Here is an 18,246-nt window from a genome sequence, read left to right on the forward strand (position 1 = left end):
GTAGATGGGACTACAGGCACACACCGCCACACCCGGCTAATTTTTGTGTTTTTTGTAGAGATGGGGTTTCCTTGTGTGGCCCAGGACTCAAATGATCTGCCTGCCTTGGCCTCCTAAAGTGCTGGGGTTACAGGTGTGAGCTACCACACCTGGCCCCTTGTACCTCTTAAGATGAAGTGACTTCTTTGAAATTACATCACTCTCAAATTGCACAGTTTTTGAATACGAGTAGGAGCGGTTTTGGTGTTACACTGGCTCTTGTGCTTTCCTTCTTTTAAGCAGTCCTTCTCTCAGGTTCCAAAACTTCCTTTCTTTATAACAGAGCCTATCCGCACACTATACAATGTCATTCACTCCAAGGACACTTGGCGTTCACTCAGTTTGCCACCGACCTCATGTTAGATAATTCTTACACAAATATTACCTCCTTGATTACATGTACCTTACTTTGATTTACCTCTCAAGTAGTGTTCGTTCTGTTCTCTGGGTTCTCTTGGCATTCCCCAAATCCCTTTATTATTTATTATTATTTTTGTAGAGATGGGGTCTTGCTGTGTTGCCTGGGTTGGTCTTGAACTCCTGGCCTCATCAATCCTCCTTCCTTAGTCTCTTGAGTTGTTGGGATTACAGGTGTGAGCCACTGCACCTGCCCAGATCCCTTTATTATGACCATTCATGTTTGATGAATAAATGAATGGTAGAATGAAAGAATGAATGAATGCATAGGTGGAGAATATATGTATTCTATAAATTTCATCTTACTACAGAAACTATAAAGTAGCAGGTAATTTTGCTCCAGCTCTTCTCATGTCGATGAAAAGAACCAAACCCTCTAAAATATATGAAGAGATTTATTCTGAGCCAAATATGAGTGACCATGGCCCGTGACACAGCCTTCAGGAGGTCCTGAGTACATGTGCCCATGGTAGTCGGGGCGCAGCTTGGTTTTATACATTTTAGGGAGACAAGAGACTTCAATCAAATACATTTAAGGAATACATTTGTTCCATCCAGAAAGGTGGGACAACTCGAAGGGGAGGGTGGGATTCCAGTTTATAGGTAGATTTAAAAATTTTCTGGTTGACAGTAGGTTGAGTTTATCTAAAGACCTGGGATCAATGGAAAGGAAAAGACTGGGTTATGATGATAAGAGGTTATAAACACTAAAGTTTTATCGTGCAGATGAAGCCTCTGGGTGGCAGGCTTCTGAGAGGATAGATTGTAAATGCTTCTTATCAGACTATGTCTGTGTTGATGTTAAGGCCAGTGAGGTTTAATGAGTATATCTGAACCCCATTTCCCATCACGGCCTGAACCAGCCTCAGGTTAAATTTTAACAGTGCCCTGGATGAGAAGGAAGTCCATTCAGAAGGTTGGGGGGCCTTAGAATTTTATTTTTGGTTTACATTCATAGAGAACTGACCTTGATCTCCTTGGGAACTAAATGAGACAGGAACACTTTTCTCAACTGATCAGCAAGTATAGTTTGAAAGTTGGCTGTGTGTACCTAGCACATGCTGGGAGTGGCAGAGACCCTAGAGAAAGTTTTATAAAATATACCTGCAGGAAGCTGGGCATAGTGGTGCACACTTGTAGTCCTAGCTATTCGAGAGGCTGAGGCAGCAGGAGGATCTCTTGAGATCAGGAGTTTGAGTCTAGCCTGGGTAATGTAGCAAGACCATGTCTCTAAAAAAAAAAAAAAAAAAAAAGGCCAGGTGTGGTGGCTCACGCCTGTAATCCCAGCACTTTGGGAGGCTGAGGTGGGCAGATCACAAGGTCAGGAGTTCAAGACTAGCCTGGCCAACATGGTGAAACCCCGTCTCTACTAAAAATACAAAAAATTAGCTGGGCATGGTGGTGCGTGCCTGTAATCCCAGCTACTTGGGAGGCTGAGGCAGGAGAATCACTTGAACCCAGGAGGCTGAGGTTGCAGTGAGCCGAGATCATGCCACTGCACTCCAGCCCGGGTGATAGAGTGAGATTCTGTCTAAAAAAAAAAAAAAATTATATATATATACACACACACACACACACACACACACATACATATAGACACACACGCCTGCAGGAACATGATGATTGATGATTGTGCTTTTGAATGTCAGACCATTCGTCAAATTTATTTAATCAAAATGATTCAAAATATTGAATCATGAAGTAATTAAAAAACCTGAGCCGCCTTCCTCACTCTCAATAAAAAAACCTTCAGAATTCAATGGGAAATAAACCTTTCTTTAAAGGTATGCTCAAAAAAAAAAAAAAAAAAGAAAAGCCAAGTTACAGGAGAGCCATGTTGCACAACTCTGATTTCTGCAGGGTTTAATGGAAGTAGGTTGGAGCCTGTTCTGCTTCCTGCTGGTTTCCTTTCTGTATATTCAGTTCATCGTTGCCTCTCCCTGTTTACTTTATTCACATCTTTTTTGGTATCTCAGCCATATTATTTACCCAATTCATTTGTTCAGCAAATGTTTATCGAGTGTTTTCTTTGGAAGATCTGGTTTAGAAACCAGGCATATGGAGGTAAATAAAAATGGTCTGTCCCCAGGACATGCGAAACAGGCAATCATGAAATTAAAATAGTGTGATAAATGAGGTTATTGTGGTGTAAACAAGTGTATGGACACACATAGGAGATAGTGACTAACTACCTGGGAGGAAAGAAGTCTTTCAAAGACAAGATGACATTTGAATTGGGAATCAAAGAAGGAGAAGAAAGTGTGATGACCATGACAAAGAGAGCACCTCTTTATGAAGGAGTAGAGGAGAGAACAAAAGTTACTGTTTCAAAAAAGGTTGGTATACTTAGGACATATGGAAATGGAAAGTACCTGGAGAATGTGATACAGTGAGATACTGAAGAGGGCCGTATTTCATACTAAGAAGTTTGGACTTTAACTTGTAATCAGTGGAAGATTTTCTAAGCAGGAAAGGGGCATTAATGAGTGCTTTAAGAAAAAAACTAGTAGTGTGTGGAAGGGTCTCAAGGCAAGAACATTTATTTAGGTTCTATTCATACTGTACAATTAGTAAATATCCCAGGTGATATGAGTGGGCAAGTTGGGAAACTTTTTTTGAGACAGAGTCTCACTCTGTCGCCCAGGCTGGAGTGCAGTGGCGCAATCTCGGCTCACTGCAAGCTCCGCCTCCTGAGTTCACACCATTCTCCTGCCTCAGCCTCCCAAGTAGCTGGGACTACAGGTGCCCGCCACCATGCCCGGCTAATTTTTTTGTATTTTTAGTAGAGACGGGGTTTCACCATGTTAGCCAGGATGGTCTCGATCTCCTGACCTCGTGATCCACCTGCCTTGGCCTCCCAAAGTGCTGGATTACAGGAGTGAGCCACCGCGCCCGGCCAAGGGAAACTTTTAAAAACAGAGCACTGGGCTGGGTGTGGTTGCTCACGCCTGTAATCCCAGCACTTTGGGAGGCGGGCGGATCACCTGAGGTCAGGAGTTTGAGACCAGCCTGGCCAACATGGCAAAACCCCGTTTTGCTAAAAATACAAAAATTAGCTGGGCATGGTAGCAGGCACCTGTAATCCCAGCTACTCGGGAGGCTGAGGCATGAGAATCACTTGAACCCAGGAGGCGGAGGTTGCAGTGAGCCAAGATGGTGCACTGCACTCCAGCCTGGGGGATAGAGTGAGACTCTGTCTCAAAAACAAACAAACAAACAAACAGCCCTGGAAGGCTGGGTGCAGTGGCTTTCGCTTGTAATCCCAGCACTTTGGGAGGCCAAGGTGGGAGGTTCACTTGAGCCCAGGAGTTAGGGACCAGCCTGGGAAATGTAGTGAGGCTGCATCTCTACAAAAAAATTCAAAAATTAGCCGAGCATGGTGGTACACGCCTGTAGTCCTAGCTCCTCAGGAGGCTGAGGTGGGCGGATTGCTCAAGCCCAGGTGGCAGAGGTTGCAGTGAGCTGAGATCATGCCTCTGCATTCCAGCCTGTGTGGCAGGGTGATACTTTGTCTTAAAAAACCAGAGCACTGGACGTGTACATCAGAGATGTAGTTTCTGGGACCTTTGCTACTAACTCGTGATCTTTTACAAGTTTCTTAGTTTTCCCATCTTGAAAATTGAGGGTTTGGACTAAATGATAATTGTAATTATTATTTTTTTAACAAACTTAAGATTTTATTGTCTTTATAATAAAAGAAAAGATGACACTTAGAACTGGGTCACTTGGCCCTTTCTCTTCTTATCTCCTCCCAGTTCAAAATGCTTGCATCTTTTAATAGCCAGCATTCTCTTAGATCTACAGTTGGGCTCAGCGCACTCAAGCCTTAGCACAATCTTCTTTGTAGTTTTAGCCTTTTTCTGGAAAATCAGCTTAGTTTGCCCACCATAGTCACTCTGCTTCCTGTATAACACCGCTTTCCCTGGGCATACAGAGAATCCTTGCCCTTCTTGTACTGTGTCACTTTGCAGGTTTGGTGCTTGCTACACTTCTTACAGAAAGTCCTGCGGGTTTTAGGGATGTTCACCATGTTTGCGTGAGCGCTATTGGCACGGAAAGTAATTGTAATTCTTTCCGTAACTGTGCTTCTTAACAAACAAAAACTTTAACCTTGGCTGGGCCAAGGGGTTTGGGGTTTGGCCAAGATGGCGAAACCCCATCTCTACTAAAAATACAAAAATTAGGCTGGGCACAGTGGCTCACGCCTGTAATCGCAACACTTTGGGAAGCCGAGGAGGGCGGATCACCTGAGGTCAGGAGTTCAAAACCAGCCTGGCCAACATGGCGAAACCTCCTCTCTACTAATAATACAAAAATTAGCTGGGTGCGGTGGTGGGCACCTGTAATCCCAGCTACTTGGGAGGCTGAGGCAGGAAAATCGCTTGAAACTGGGAGGTGGAGGTTGCAGTGAGCTGAGATCACACCATTGCACTCCAGCCTGGGTGACAGGGAGACTCCATCTCAAAAAAAAGAAAAAAAAAAAAATTAGCCAGGTGTGGTGGCGTGCGCTTGTAGTCCCCGCTACTTAAGAGGTTGAGGCAGGAGAATCACTTGAACCCAGGAAGTAGAGGTTGCAGTGAGCCAAGATTGTGCCACTGCACTCCAGTCTGAGTGACAGAATGAGACTCTGTCTCAAAAAACAAAACAAAAAAACCCCTAAACCTTAATTAAGCGACTTTTCACTTACAATGGCTGTGACTTTTTCTGAGTGTTACTGACCCTTTGTAAAAGCAGGATTTCCTACTTTTGTTCTAGCATTTCTACTTTTTTCTATCTTAGTGTGAGTATATTTTCTACATTGTCTAAAGTACGTTTGGCAATTACTCCAAATTGCAACTGAATTATATTAAATTGAAGCAGTGTTCTTTGCCTTATGCCTGCTATTTACCCAGTATATTTTCTTGGTTTCTACAAAGGTAACAATGCCAGTTCTGCATTAATTTTTAATGAGCAGGAAAATCATATGAACATTCTAAAAACCATACGTAACTAACAGTATTCAAAATACATGATGACTGCAAATTTGCCAAAATTGCCCGTCACTACATGTCATCCCCTGTGAAGAGTAGAAAGGGGTGTTTGTTGGATGCTGACTTCAATTGCACTTACCTGAAACAGGCGCCAGTCATGTACCTGGGGAGATGCTGGTTACCCTTTTCTTCCTTTCAGAGAGTTATACCAAGAGATAAGAAACAATTAGCACTCCCTAATTTATTTATGTGATTGATGCTGTCCAGTGTGTTGGGAGTCATCTCTGGCTTGTTTTTCTTCTCCTGGACAAATGTGCTAACAGTAAGTTCTCCTGCTGTTTGCAGGAACCTGTGACGCATTATCTCCATTTAAGAGAGGAAGAGGCAGATAAAGCACATGGGAAGTTCATGGGCTTAAGAATTAGACAGGCTTGGGATTGCATTCTGGCTTCATGACATACTGAATTTGGGCAAGTAATTTAACCTCTTCAGTTTCTTCTGTGAAATAAATACAGTATCATCTGCCTTATGGGGATATTGTGAGAGGAGTATCCGTATTATCAAAGGTGCCTAGCAGTATCTGGCACCTGGTAGATAAGTCTACAAGTTTGTCAGTGTCTGAAGCTCCTTCTGCAGAACCTGAAACATATTGGATTCTTAATGAATATTCAGCATGACACAGTACATCTACTGTGATCAACAGAAGTGTATTGAATTAATGGTAAACAGTAAATGTTAATTTATTAATTGCTTTTTGAAAAATGTAAAACAAAGTTTTTGGTATCTGTTGCATTTTCAGAATTTCAACTATAATTGTTCTTTAAGTACTGCTCTGCAAATAGACTAGTAGAATTGTTAAGCATTAGGTAATTATTCCACAGTGGGGCAGAGAGAACAGAAATGTAATAGATATGAAATGATATGTTTTAAAAGCTTATTGGTTCTAACAAAACATACTCCCATATTTAGATGTTACCACAGTTAATCAGATGTTACATACAACATAAATGTTACATATAATATGGTACCTATGTGCATGGGTGGCTAAATTCCACATACCAGATGATAAAGATTCTGTAATACTAGTACCTTCAGCTTTACCCAAGGGATTTGCCCTTATTGCCAGTAATATTATTAATATTTGGTTCATTCTCAGGTTTTATTTCAGAATTATACCTGTGATTATTGAGCATCTACTATTTGGCATTCTTTTTTCTTTTTTTCCAAGCCAAACTGTATCCCGCTTTATTAAAGATGCTTTCCATAAACAATCATGGTATTTCAGGCAGGACACGGGCAGACAGTGATTAAGAGTATACAACAATTTTCCTTTTTTTTTGAGACGGAGTTTTGCTTTTGTTGCCCAGGCTGGAGTGCAATGGCCTGATCTTGGCTCACTGCAACCTCCACCTCCTGGGTTCAAGCGATTCTCCTGCTGCAGCCACCTGAGTAGCTGGGATTACAGGCATGTGCCCCACGCCTGTCTAATTTTGTATTTTTAGTAGAGATGGGGTTTCACCATGTTGGTCAGGCTGGTCTCGAAATCCTGACTTCAGGTGATCTGCCCGCCTTGGCCTCCCAAAGTGCTGGGATTACAGGCGTGAGCCACTGTGCCTGGCCACAACAACTTTCAAACTCCCTTCTTCAGTAGACCAAAAATCAGAAAGCCACTCTCAAACCCAATGAAGTTTTCATCTGATGCTGTGAACAGGGAAAGTTTAGAGTGAGGGTTGACATTTCACATTTAGCGTATTGTTTAACAACTTTTCCCAGCCGACCCTGACTTTCAGGAAGTGAAATGAAAATGGCAGAATTTATCTGAAGAACCACTGCTCTTTTGACAGGTGCTGTCTCAGTGGCATCACTGGAAAGTCCAGATTGCCTGACACACTGGTAACTAATGATTGGGGGGGTCAGGTCTCAACAGATGTCTGGGTTTAAGGGAGTTAAGTCTCTGCTGAAAGATGGAAAGGGAGAGGAGGACGTAAAAACAAATTTGTTTTCCATACCACAAGGCTTTTGTGCCAAGGTGGCCATGTGTGTTAAAGTCAGGGAATCCCTCCTCCTGGGAGCAAAGAGGAACTGTCTCAAAACTAGAAGGGAAAGGTGTTTTCCCCACATTAGTCCAGCTTTGGATACATTCTATTAGTGACATATGGCTCTTCCCCCAAAAACAACAATGAAGTGTTCTGTGTGCTAACAACATAGCATAAAAAAAAAAAAAAAAAAAAAAAGTAGGCTGGGCACAGTGGCTCATGCCTGTAATCCCAGCACTTTGGGAGGCTGAGGCAGGTGGATCACCTGAGGTCAGGAGTTCAAGGCCAGCCTGGCTAACATAGTGAAACCCCATTTCTACTAAAAATACAAAAAATTAGCAGGGCGTGATGATGCACACCTGTAATCCCAGCTACTTGGGAAGCTAAGGCAGGAGAATTGCTTGAACCTGGGAGGCGGAGGGTGCAGTGAGCTGAGATTGCACCATTGCATTCCAGCTTGGGCAACAAGAGCGAAACTCTGCCTTAAAAAAAAAAAAAAAAAAGTGGCCAGGCGCAGTGGCTCATGCCTGTAATCTCAGCGCTTTGGGAGGCCGAGGCAGGTGGATCACCTGAGGTCAGGAGTTCGAGACAAGCCTGACCAACATGGTGAAACGCCATCTCTGCTAAAAATACAAAAATTAGCCAGGTGTGGTGGTGGTGCCTGCCTGTAATCCCAGCTACTCAGGAGGCTGAGGCAGGAGAATCGTGTGAACCCACGAGGCGGAGGTTGCAGTGAGCCAAGATCACGCCACTGCACTCTAGCCTGGGCGATAGAGTGAGAATTCATCTCAAAAAAAAAAAAAAAAAAGTAAAATGAAATTCTGCATTTTTTATAAAACTTGATAAAAAATAGTATTTCAAACTACAGTCACCAGAAGTACAGTTATAAAAAATGCACACACTTCACTTGGCATCTCCAGTACTTTCAGCTTTCTGTGCCCTGTCTGTTTTAGCATCTCCATTTTCTGCAAGGTTATTCCCCTCCTTGCCAGCATTAGCTTTTCCCTTTTTCCCTTTGGGTACCTTCTCTCCCTTCTTTGTAGGGGCCTTTTCAGGCTTGGGCTCTGGTGTTGGAGGAGCAGGTTTAGCAGACAACCTCATGGGTCTTCTCTGTGGTTCGTTCTTCACGTTGGCTTTATCTCCTTTAGCATCCCCTTCACCCTTTCTCTTGGGCATGGTGGTGGCGACGGTGGCAGGAGGTAAGCACTTGGCACAGGATGCAGTGGCGTGCAGGCTTTGGTCAGTCCGGGGTTCGTTCTCGCCTCTTCTTCACACTGCTCTCTATTTGGCATTTTGTATTCACAGAATACGTGATGACCAACAAATGGTTCTAGACAGATGATTTGTAAGTTTTAGACCTAGATCCCAACTGATTAAGGCCTTGTGTCCATGGGATCCCATTCCTCACTGGTTTTTCTGTTGTTAGAGCCATCTTTAGTAATTCACATGCTATTATGCAGAGTTAGAAAATGCATTATTTGCAATAGTGGGTTTTCTCTCACATTTTAAAATGGTCTCAGCCACAGAAAACTAATGAATGAGGGCCCTTGCTACTGCATATCTGTTAAGTAGATAGTTTGTTTTCACCCATATAGCTTATTTTGGGTTAACATTACTTATGATTTAAAATTGAAGAAGTAAAAATGTTATATTTGTTTGCAGTATTTCTGTATTTGAGGAAGTTGCAGTCATAACTTGATTTATGGGACTTCCTTCTGTGTTCATTTTTTAAGCTAGCTATAAAATGGTGAGAAACGTTGACCACGATGTATGTACTACTTAATACCTTCTTTGTTTAAAATGGCTGTGCAAATATTTTTCTTAGGCTTCTAAAAATATTAATATTTAAATGATTTGGGTAAATAGATGAGATATGGCATGATCTTTTAATATAGTAGTGTTTTCCTGCAATATTATGATCCATGGTTTTAATTACTAAGTGCATTGCTATAAATTTGCTAGGCCTTTACTTCCTAACTGGTCCTACTCTCAAAATTCATGGAACAGGCTGGACACAGTGGCCTGTAATCCCAGCACTTTGGGTGGCTGAGGGAAGCAAATCACTTGAGCTCAGGAGTTCAAGACTAGCCTGGCCAACATGGTAAAACCTCGTCTCTACTAAAACTAACAAACAAAAATTAGCCGGGCATGGTGATGTGCGCCTGTAGACCCAGCTACTCAGAAGGCTGAGGCTGGAGAATTGCTTGAACCTGGGAGGTGAGGTTGCAGTGAGCCGAGATTGCGCCGCTGCACTCCAGCCTGGGCGACAGAGCGAGACTCCGTCTCAAGAAACAAAACAAAACCAGACCCACAAAAAGATTCATGGAACAAATTTTGAATTTATTGACAGCTGAATAATGAATTCAGGGTTCAAAATGATACTGCACTCTCCTTTTCTGGTTGTTTGCAAAATAGCAGCCATTTGTTGAACACCCTATGTGGCAGGCGGTTTACTGGATTATGTTTAACACTTTAAAAAATACTTCTGCAAAGTATTTTTTATAGATGAGTAATCTGAGTCTCAAAAACAGGTTAAATAACTTTTCCATGGTCACAGCTGGGAGAATAGCAGAGCTGGGTTTGAACCCAGAGCTGTGAATTTCCAAAGTCCCTTCTCTTAGAGTGCTTGCCCAGCACATTTAGTTATGTTATATATGTATTTTAATAATTATGTGTATGTTTTAATAAATTAGTTTTAGACTATTTTATAAACCCCTTGAGCTCACTTAAACAGCTGCGCTACATTTATTTTGAGTATTTTTCTTGTTTGGGAGTTTTTAAAAAATGATACTATAGGCTGGGTGCAGTGGCTTACGCCTGTAATCTCAGCACTTTGGGAGGCCGACGTGGGCAGGTCACTTGTGGCCAGGAATTTGAGACCATTCTGGTCAACATGGTAAAACCCTATCCCTACTAAAAACACAAAAATTAGCCAGGTGTGGTGGAGCATTCCTGTAGTCCCAGCTACTCAGGTGGCCAAGGTGTGAGAATTGCTTGAACCCAGGAGGCAGAGGCTGCAGTGAGCTGAGATTGCACCACTGCACTCCAGCCTGGGTGACAGAGTGAGACTCTGTTTCAAAAAAAAAAAAGTATGGATTTCTATGTTATTCTTATATACTTAATTTATACAGTTGATTTATTTTCTTCTCTTCCAAATTAATTTCTACAAGAATGTTGGTTCATGCCAAGGGTTTCTTTATTCAGTATCTACTATTAAATATGTGACTGTTTTTCTGTATTAAGGCAGCATGATTACCCAACAAAATCTCTTACCCTTCCTCAAATGTAAATTCTGCCTGTTCAGCAGCAGCAGAAGCTCTGCATTGTTTTCTGTTGGAAGTGTGAGCTGAAGGGGACAGACATTCCTACTGCTTAGCGGGTGCACTAAACTGTGATTTGCCCTTGTTATATTATCAACGGCACAATATTTTTATGTTGCAGATGGCTGAGAGCTAGCAAGGAGAACTCAGGACCGTGATGGCTCAGTTTCCCACAGCTATGAATGGTAAGCGGCTTTGTGCTTGTGGCAAGATGAGGTTATAGATTTTTTTTTTTTTTGGTAGAGGCTTAAAATATTCATGTAGATAATTTTCCTTTAGCTTATAAATACAAAACTTGAAGTATTCTTGGAAAATATTTTGGAACACTGCATACGTCTTCTGTAAGAATATTATGTTGTAAATCCCATGACTATATTCTGGAACGTGTGTTTGCCATTGAGCAGTTAGGAATAACCAAAAGGTATATTGTGTTTGATTCATAAAACTGGATGACAAATAGCAGAGTGCTATAAGGTGAATATTAAAGGTATTTTGATAACATAACATGATTGTAAACCGATGAAGCCAATAAAGATTAATTTAGTAATATTTATGTAAGATTACGTTTTCCCTTTAGATAAGATTACGTATGCCTGCATACATAATTGTTTAATATGAAACATTTTAAAAGAAAGTGCTGGCTGGGTGTGGTGGCCCATGCCTGTAATTACAGCACTTTGTGATGCTGAGGAGGGAGATCACTTGAGGTCAGGAGTTCAAGACCAGCCTGGTCAACATGGTGAAACCCAGTCTCTACTAAAAATACAAAAACTAGCCGAGTGTGGTCATGGGCACCTGTAATCCCAGCTGCTTGGGAGGTTGAGGCAGGAGAATCACTTGAACCACCCGGGAGGTGGCAGTTGCAGTGAGCCGAGATAGTGCCACTACACTCCAGCCTGGGAAAGAGTGAGACTCCGTTTAAAAAAAAAAAAAAAAAAAGAAAATGCGTAGGTAATTTGAATAATGAAAAGTTTTTAAAGTTTTGTTCTGATTGTAGCTTTAATTCTTTTCCCAAATACTAATTAACTACCCTTAATAGGTATTAAGTTACTGTGTTTGTCATTTATAATTAATTGAAAAACATGCATTATATTTTTAAATCGCTAAAGAAATCTAGATACTGAGTTCTTAATTTTATGTTAAATTGTATTAGCTAATTGTAGATAAATATCAGGAAATAGAGAATAAACTCTATAATTCTTTATTATTTAAATTGAAAACAGTAATATTAAAGAGCATTTAAAAAAAAAAAAGAGCATTTAAAAAAAGGAGGGAAGAATCACTATTCTCCCATCTTCACAAAGCAATTCTGTTTTGATGTTACCATCTAGTGTTAATCAGTTGTTTTTTAAACTTGTTTTCAGACATAGGACCAAATGATTACATTGTTAATAACGAAAATACATGTTGTATATCTAAAGTTTTATGCCTCAGGATTCAGGAAAATCTTGGAGAAGTGAATTATTTTTATAAAAAGTAGAATCAAATTCTAATGCATGGTCAGGTCCTGTGTCATTTAAGGATAGATTTGAAGTAAAGATTTTGTTGTTTTGTTTTTTACTTTTTCAGAACCTATTATTTAAGGGTTAATGTGAGTGTTGCTCCTATTGGGAAAATGGTGTGGGATTATAAACATTGATGCCACAGACAATTTTTAATAATTAAATAATTTTTCCATAATGATTGATACACGTAAGTTTAAAATTAGGGCAGTAATTGTAGTAGTAACATGCTCTACTCAAGTTTGAGGATTTTTATGCCCCATACAAAGGAATTTGCATTAAACCGTTGAATTGTAAACTTCAGCCAACATGTTAATCAGGTTTATAAGCAAAATGAACATAAAGCAGTACAGTCCTGGTCCTTCTTTATTCTGCTTCTTCCATTCCATAAACATTTATATATCTACTTTGCAGTTCATTGCATTATATATAAAATATAACATTGAGAACAAATGGAATATTCAATAACAAAAGAATGATTATGTGAATAATCATCTAAAATGTTGGAAAATGCATTTAGAAGTGCTATATAGGCATACAGATAGTAATTTTTTTTAAACTTCTGAAGAATTAATTCCATATGTAGACTGTGGTACCTTCCTACTTAGAAGATTGACGATAACTTAGACATATCTAATTTAAGTTCAATTCAGGGTTTAAGATGTTACTGAGAGCAGCATTCATGTATAGTACAAAACTTTGCTCTTCTAGTAATCCTGACATAGATTGTTAAATTGTTTTGATGCCCATTGCTATTGGGACTTGTCTGTAAGTATGCCTGTGTGAGAATGTATATGTGTGTGTGTGCGCATGTATGTGTATATGTGTGTGTGTAAAAACTGAGATGAGGCTACTTACTGAATGAGATCTAGCCTATAGTAGATGTTCTGTAAATGTGAAATTTTTTTCTTCACTGACTAGAAGAACTTGTTTGAAAGAGCCAGCAGGTGAGATGAGAATAAGCAGCAGAAATGTTTATGAAAATCCCATATTTTCAATATCAGTGATGAGTTGGGGGAAGTGGATAGAATTTTAATGTATTTCTCACATGATTATTACATATTGTAAAAGTTTGTTAGCTTTTTAGGGAAATATTAGACATCAACCCCCAAACTTAGATTTTTCTGCCTCTTCGGTAAGGCTTACAGATAAATATAGACTAAGATTGGGAGATTTTTACTTGAAGTTCAAAGTAACAAACTTTCGCCTCTTCAAAGGGTTCTGTTAGTTGATATATTTAAATAAGAAAGCCAGGATTGAATTAACTATTTTAAAATTGGCTTTGAACTACATGTATTGCCCAGTTTTCTTATTTCAGTGTTTTGTTTTTTTGAGACAGGGTCTCCACTCTGTTGCCCAGGTTGGAGTGTAGTGGTATGAACACAGCTCACTGCAGCCTCGACTTGCTAGATTCAAGCAATCCTCCTGCCTCTGCTTCCTGAGTAGCTGGGACCACAGGCATGAGCCACCACACCCAGCTAATTTTTAGATTTTTTGTAGAGATGGGGGTCTCACTATCTTGCCCAAGCTGGTCTTGAACTCTTGGGCTCAAGAAGTCCTCCCACCTTAGCCTCCCAAAGTGCTTGGATTACAGGCATGAGCCATCACACCTGACCAGTGTTATCTTTTTGTTCCTAGAAAATTCTTGGTGCATTAATACTTTATGTTTTAATATGATTAATTTTTTAAAAGGTTATTTGAACACTACTTAAAAATTATTCCTTGTTAAAATTCCTTAGAACATTTTTATTCTCTTGGTTACATTAATCATGATAATATGTAACCATGATTGTTGTGTGTGATTTTCTTGGCTGGTGGAGTCTCTTTAAAATATTAGAGTCTGTGAGTTCCTTTAAGGTGTTTATTTTTTTATTTTTTTATTTTTTGAGACAGGGTCTTTCTCTGTCAACCCAGCCTGGAGTAGAGTGGCATGAACATTGCTCACTGCAATCTCAACCTCCAGGCTCAAGCAGTTCCTTCTGCCTCAGCCTCCAGAGTAACTGGGACTACAGACATGTGCCACCATGACCAGCTACTTAAAAGAATTTTTTTTTTTTAGAGATGGGGGTCTCACTATGTTGGCCAGGCTGGTCTCAACTCCTGGGCTCAAGTGATCCTCCTGCCTCAGCATTCTGAAGTGCTGGGCTGTGCCCAGCCAAGTGGTTCATTTTATTCATCTTTGTACCCCATAAATGTTTACCGAATGAATGAATATGAAGGTGTCAAGATTACTGATTGGAGACATGAGGAACTAAGCAGTAAACATAAACAGATGGGTTGAGTTTAGCCCCTGTGAAAACACGTAGCCAAGGAAATGTGAGGAGATAGTAATAGATACAAGAAAGCATCATACTGTGATGAGCATTGGTGCATCAATCTTGATGCAGCAGAACTCTTTTGTCTTAGGATAGCAGTAGAATCCATCACTGCCTGGGGATCTATATATCCATGTATGTTAGAGCAGCTTTTTTTTTTTTAATTTAATTTAATTTAATTTTGTTTTATTTTTTTGAGATGGAGTCTCGCTCTGTCTCTCAGGCTGGAGTGCAGTGGCGTGGTCTCTGCTCACTGCAAGCTCCGCCTCCTGGGTTCATGCCATTCTCCTCCCTCAGCCTCCCGAGTAGCTGGGACTATAGGCGCCCGCCACCACGCCCAGCTAATTTTTTGTATTTTTAGTAGAGATGGGGTTTCACCATGTTAGCCAGGATGGTCTCAGTCTCCTGACCTGGTGATCCGCCCACCTCGGCCTCCCAAAGTGCTGGGATTACAGGCGTGAGCCACCGCGCCCAGCCAAGCGGCTTTTAAGCCTTCCTAACCAAACTCTTCAGACTTAAAATAGTCTTAAGGTTTCTAACTAAAGAGCCTTAGTTTCAGGCTATTCCCTGAGAAAGATTTGAATGCTCTGACTTCTTTTTAATTATATTGTTCCCTAGGATTGGGTTGAATAAGGAAACTAATTTATTGAGCACTCTTAATATGGCAGGCATCTATTAGATGCTTTATATTTTTGTTTTAGTTTATTTTAAAGTTGGGTTTATTGGGGGTATAATTCACCCTTTTAAAGTACACAGTTTGATGAGTTTCTAAAACTATGTATAGTCATATAAATTAGGATATAAAACATTCGCATCACCTAAAACGTTCTCTGTACCCTTATACCTCCACCTTTAGCCACGTATTGTTGGCAACCACTAATCAGATTTCTGTCCTTACAGTTCTGCCTTTTCCAGAATGTCATATAAATGGAATACACAATATGTAGCCTTTGGTGTCTGGCTTCTGTCACTTAGCAAAATATCTTTGTGATTCAGTCATAATGTTGCATGCATTTCTCCCACAATTTATTTATCCGTTCAGCCGTTCAGGTGCAGAACATTTGGGTTATTTCCAGGTTTTAGTGATCATGACTAAATCTGCTATAACCATCAGAGAACAGGTTTTTATGTGGAAATAGGTCTTCATTTCTCTTGAGTATTTACCCAAGAGTCTTTTGTTAATACACAAGAGTCTATGGTTGGGTCATGTGAAAATATATGTTTAACTTCATAAGAAATTGCCAAACTGTTTTCCAAAGTGACTGTCACATTTGCTTTCCCACCAGCATATATGAGTTGCGGTTGTTTGGCATCTTTATCAGCACTCCGTGTTTTTTTTTTAATTTTTAAAAAAAATTTTCAGACATGCTAATAGACATGTAGTGATACCTTTTTGTGGTTTTAATTTACATTTCCCTGATGATAGTGATATTGAGCATCTTGTCACATGCTTATTTGCCATCTGCATATCTTTGATGTGTCTGTTCAAATCTTTTGTTCCTTTTCTTTGGGGGGGGATTATTTTCTAATTTTTGAGTTGAATAGTTCTCTATATATGCTGACCTATATTTATTGAATTTGTTTTGTAAATGTTTTCTCTCAGCCTGTAGTTTGTCTTTTCCTTTTCTTAAGAGTGTCCTTTAAGAGAGTGGAAATTTTAGATTTTTATAAAGTCCAGTTTGTCAAAATATTTTAATGATTTTTGCCTTTTGTGTTCCAAAAAGTCATTGCATAATCCAAAATTACAAACATTTTTTTCCATATTTTCTTCAAGAAGTTTTATCTTATATCTAGTTCTGTGATTCATTGAGAGTTAATTCATGTATATGCAGGAAGGTTGAGGTTCTTTTGTTGTTTTTTCATGTGGATATCCAGTTCTTTCAGCACCATTTGATGAAAGGACTGTTTTCCACCTTGAATTATCTCTACATCTTGATGGAAATCAATGGACAATATATTTGTGAGTGTATTTCTTTTTAATTACTAACAAGACAGATAGTTTAAGACTCTCAGTTAAGCCTGAGTAGACTCTAGTCTTGCCTTCAACACTTACCAATTTTATTACCTTGGGCAAATTATTTAATATCTCTGTACCACTGTTTCCTTCTCTGATAAACAGTGATAGCAATAGTTACCTCATGGGATTCTTATGAGACTTACTTGAAGCAATACATGTAAAGCTCTTAGGAAAGCACCTGACACACAGTGAGTTTCATTAAGTATTAGCTGTAATGGAGGTATATTACATGTAATCTTTACAACGGGCCTGTGGAGTTATATAATATTCCTAGTTTATAGAGGTGGCATCTGAATTAGAAAGAACATGAGCATCTTACCCATATATGTTGGTACATAGTATAGTGCAGAGTTCAGCATGCAGGCTCTGGAGTCAGGCTACCCAGGTTCTAATCTCAGCTCTCTCACTTACTGTATGACCTTGAGCAAGTTACTTATCACCATGGGTTTTCGGTTTCCTTACCTATAAAATGAGAATAATAATAGTACTTTAATTTATAGGTTAATGCTGGGGGCTCAGTCAGTTACTGCATATAAAGTCCCTGACAATAGTCAGGGTTCAATAAAGGTGAGCTGCTTCCATCTTTGTCATGTTTTGTTGTCATTTTTGTTGTTTTTAAAATCAGCATCATAATTTTTCTGAAGTCATATAATAGAAAATCAGTTCTGTGGCTACACTACTTGCCTTCCTGGTGACAGGAATCCTCACAGGTTTATTTATTTATTTTCTGATAAACTGATAAACCAAGTAGGATTTTTACTACATATGTGGTATTTCTTTATTTAGAAAGTGTGTAGGTTTAGCTATTTTAGGTCCTTAGTTCTTCAGTACATCTGTTTCTTTATTTTTAACTATAATCTTAAAACTTCTCTTTAAGAGAGGATATTTATAGATTTTTTAATCCAGTCATTTAGGACTAAGAATAATTTGTTAAATCCATATTAGTGTTAAAAATTATAGTGAGCACCTACTTTTCACTGATATACATTCCTGGAAAATTGTCTTTGTAAGGCAGATTTTTATACAATACAAGCAGGAATTATGTATGAGTTTATATACCTAAACATATTTGGTTCCTTATTGGCAGAAATGGAATAAATTGTAAAGGTAGTCAGAAGTATAGATGGTGATTAGTCATGTTGAATGTGCAGAGCTTTACAAAAACCTCAGAGAGCTGGTATAACCACATGGGAAGAGTGGACAACAAAAAGCTAATCCCAAGCTCAGGAAGAAACCCCTGTATTTGCAATGCAGACATCCTCAAAGAGAGTCTAGAACAAAAGCTATCAATCCTTTGCTTTAGAAGATGTACAGAAACATGAGAAACTCATGGAGAATTGTCTCCCAAGAGTTCCTCTCCCTTGTTTCTCCATTGTCTTGACTTCTAGCAAATTTTCTCATGAGTATACATACCACTAAGTTGGCCACTCCGATTAATCTGACGAAACAGGGGCTGGGACTAAGTCTGATTTATTTTATGCAGCATTTGATTAAGACTAATCAACAGGACTCCAAGCAGCAGATTGGTCTCAGCTTGCAATGTTCTCAGCTGTGCTCTGCAGGGTCCCAGCTAAACAAATCCTATAAATCATCATTGTCTCCCTTAGAAAGCCAGGTGGCTTTCTCCTTA

The 18,246-nt window shown here is 39.6% G+C and overlaps 2 protein-coding genes and 1 pseudogene across 12 annotated transcripts in view; 1 reads left to right on the forward strand and 2 right to left on the reverse strand.

Moving 5' to 3' along the window:
- Positions 1–18,246, forward strand: part of ITSN2 (intersectin 2) — a 158,389-nt gene that overhangs the window by 21,611 nt on the left and 118,532 nt on the right. For all 11 annotated transcript variants that reach the window (XR_010123127.1, XM_063648897.1, XM_063648900.1 and 8 more), the window contains exon 2: positions 10,904–10,967. Coding sequence is in view for 10 of the 11 variants with exons in the window: in XM_063648897.1 (XP_063504967.1) it covers positions 10,940–10,967 (28 nt within the window). In the remaining variant the exon portion in view is untranslated. The remainder of the gene's footprint in view (positions 1–10,903; positions 10,968–18,246) is intronic.
- On the reverse strand, positions 4,158–4,486 carry LOC129030827 (large ribosomal subunit protein eL42-like; annotated as a pseudogene).
- Positions 8,366–8,638, reverse strand: LOC129030828 (non-histone chromosomal protein HMG-17-like). The gene has a single exon (XM_054476550.1). It carries the CDS (start codon positions 8,636–8,638, stop codon positions 8,366–8,368), a length of 273 nt encoding a protein of 90 aa, XP_054332525.1.

This window comes from Pongo pygmaeus, chromosome 12 (assembly GCF_028885625.2).
Source record: "Pongo pygmaeus isolate AG05252 chromosome 12, NHGRI_mPonPyg2-v2.0_pri, whole genome shotgun sequence".
NCBI lineage: Eukaryota > Metazoa > Chordata > Mammalia > Primates > Hominidae > Pongo > Pongo pygmaeus.

What these genes read in the sequence shown, in the direction of transcription:
- LOC129030828 (XM_054476550.1), bottom strand. Translation starts at nt 8,638, where the DNA reads ATGCCCAAGAGAAAGGGTGAAGGGGATGCTAAAGGAGATAAAGCCAAC.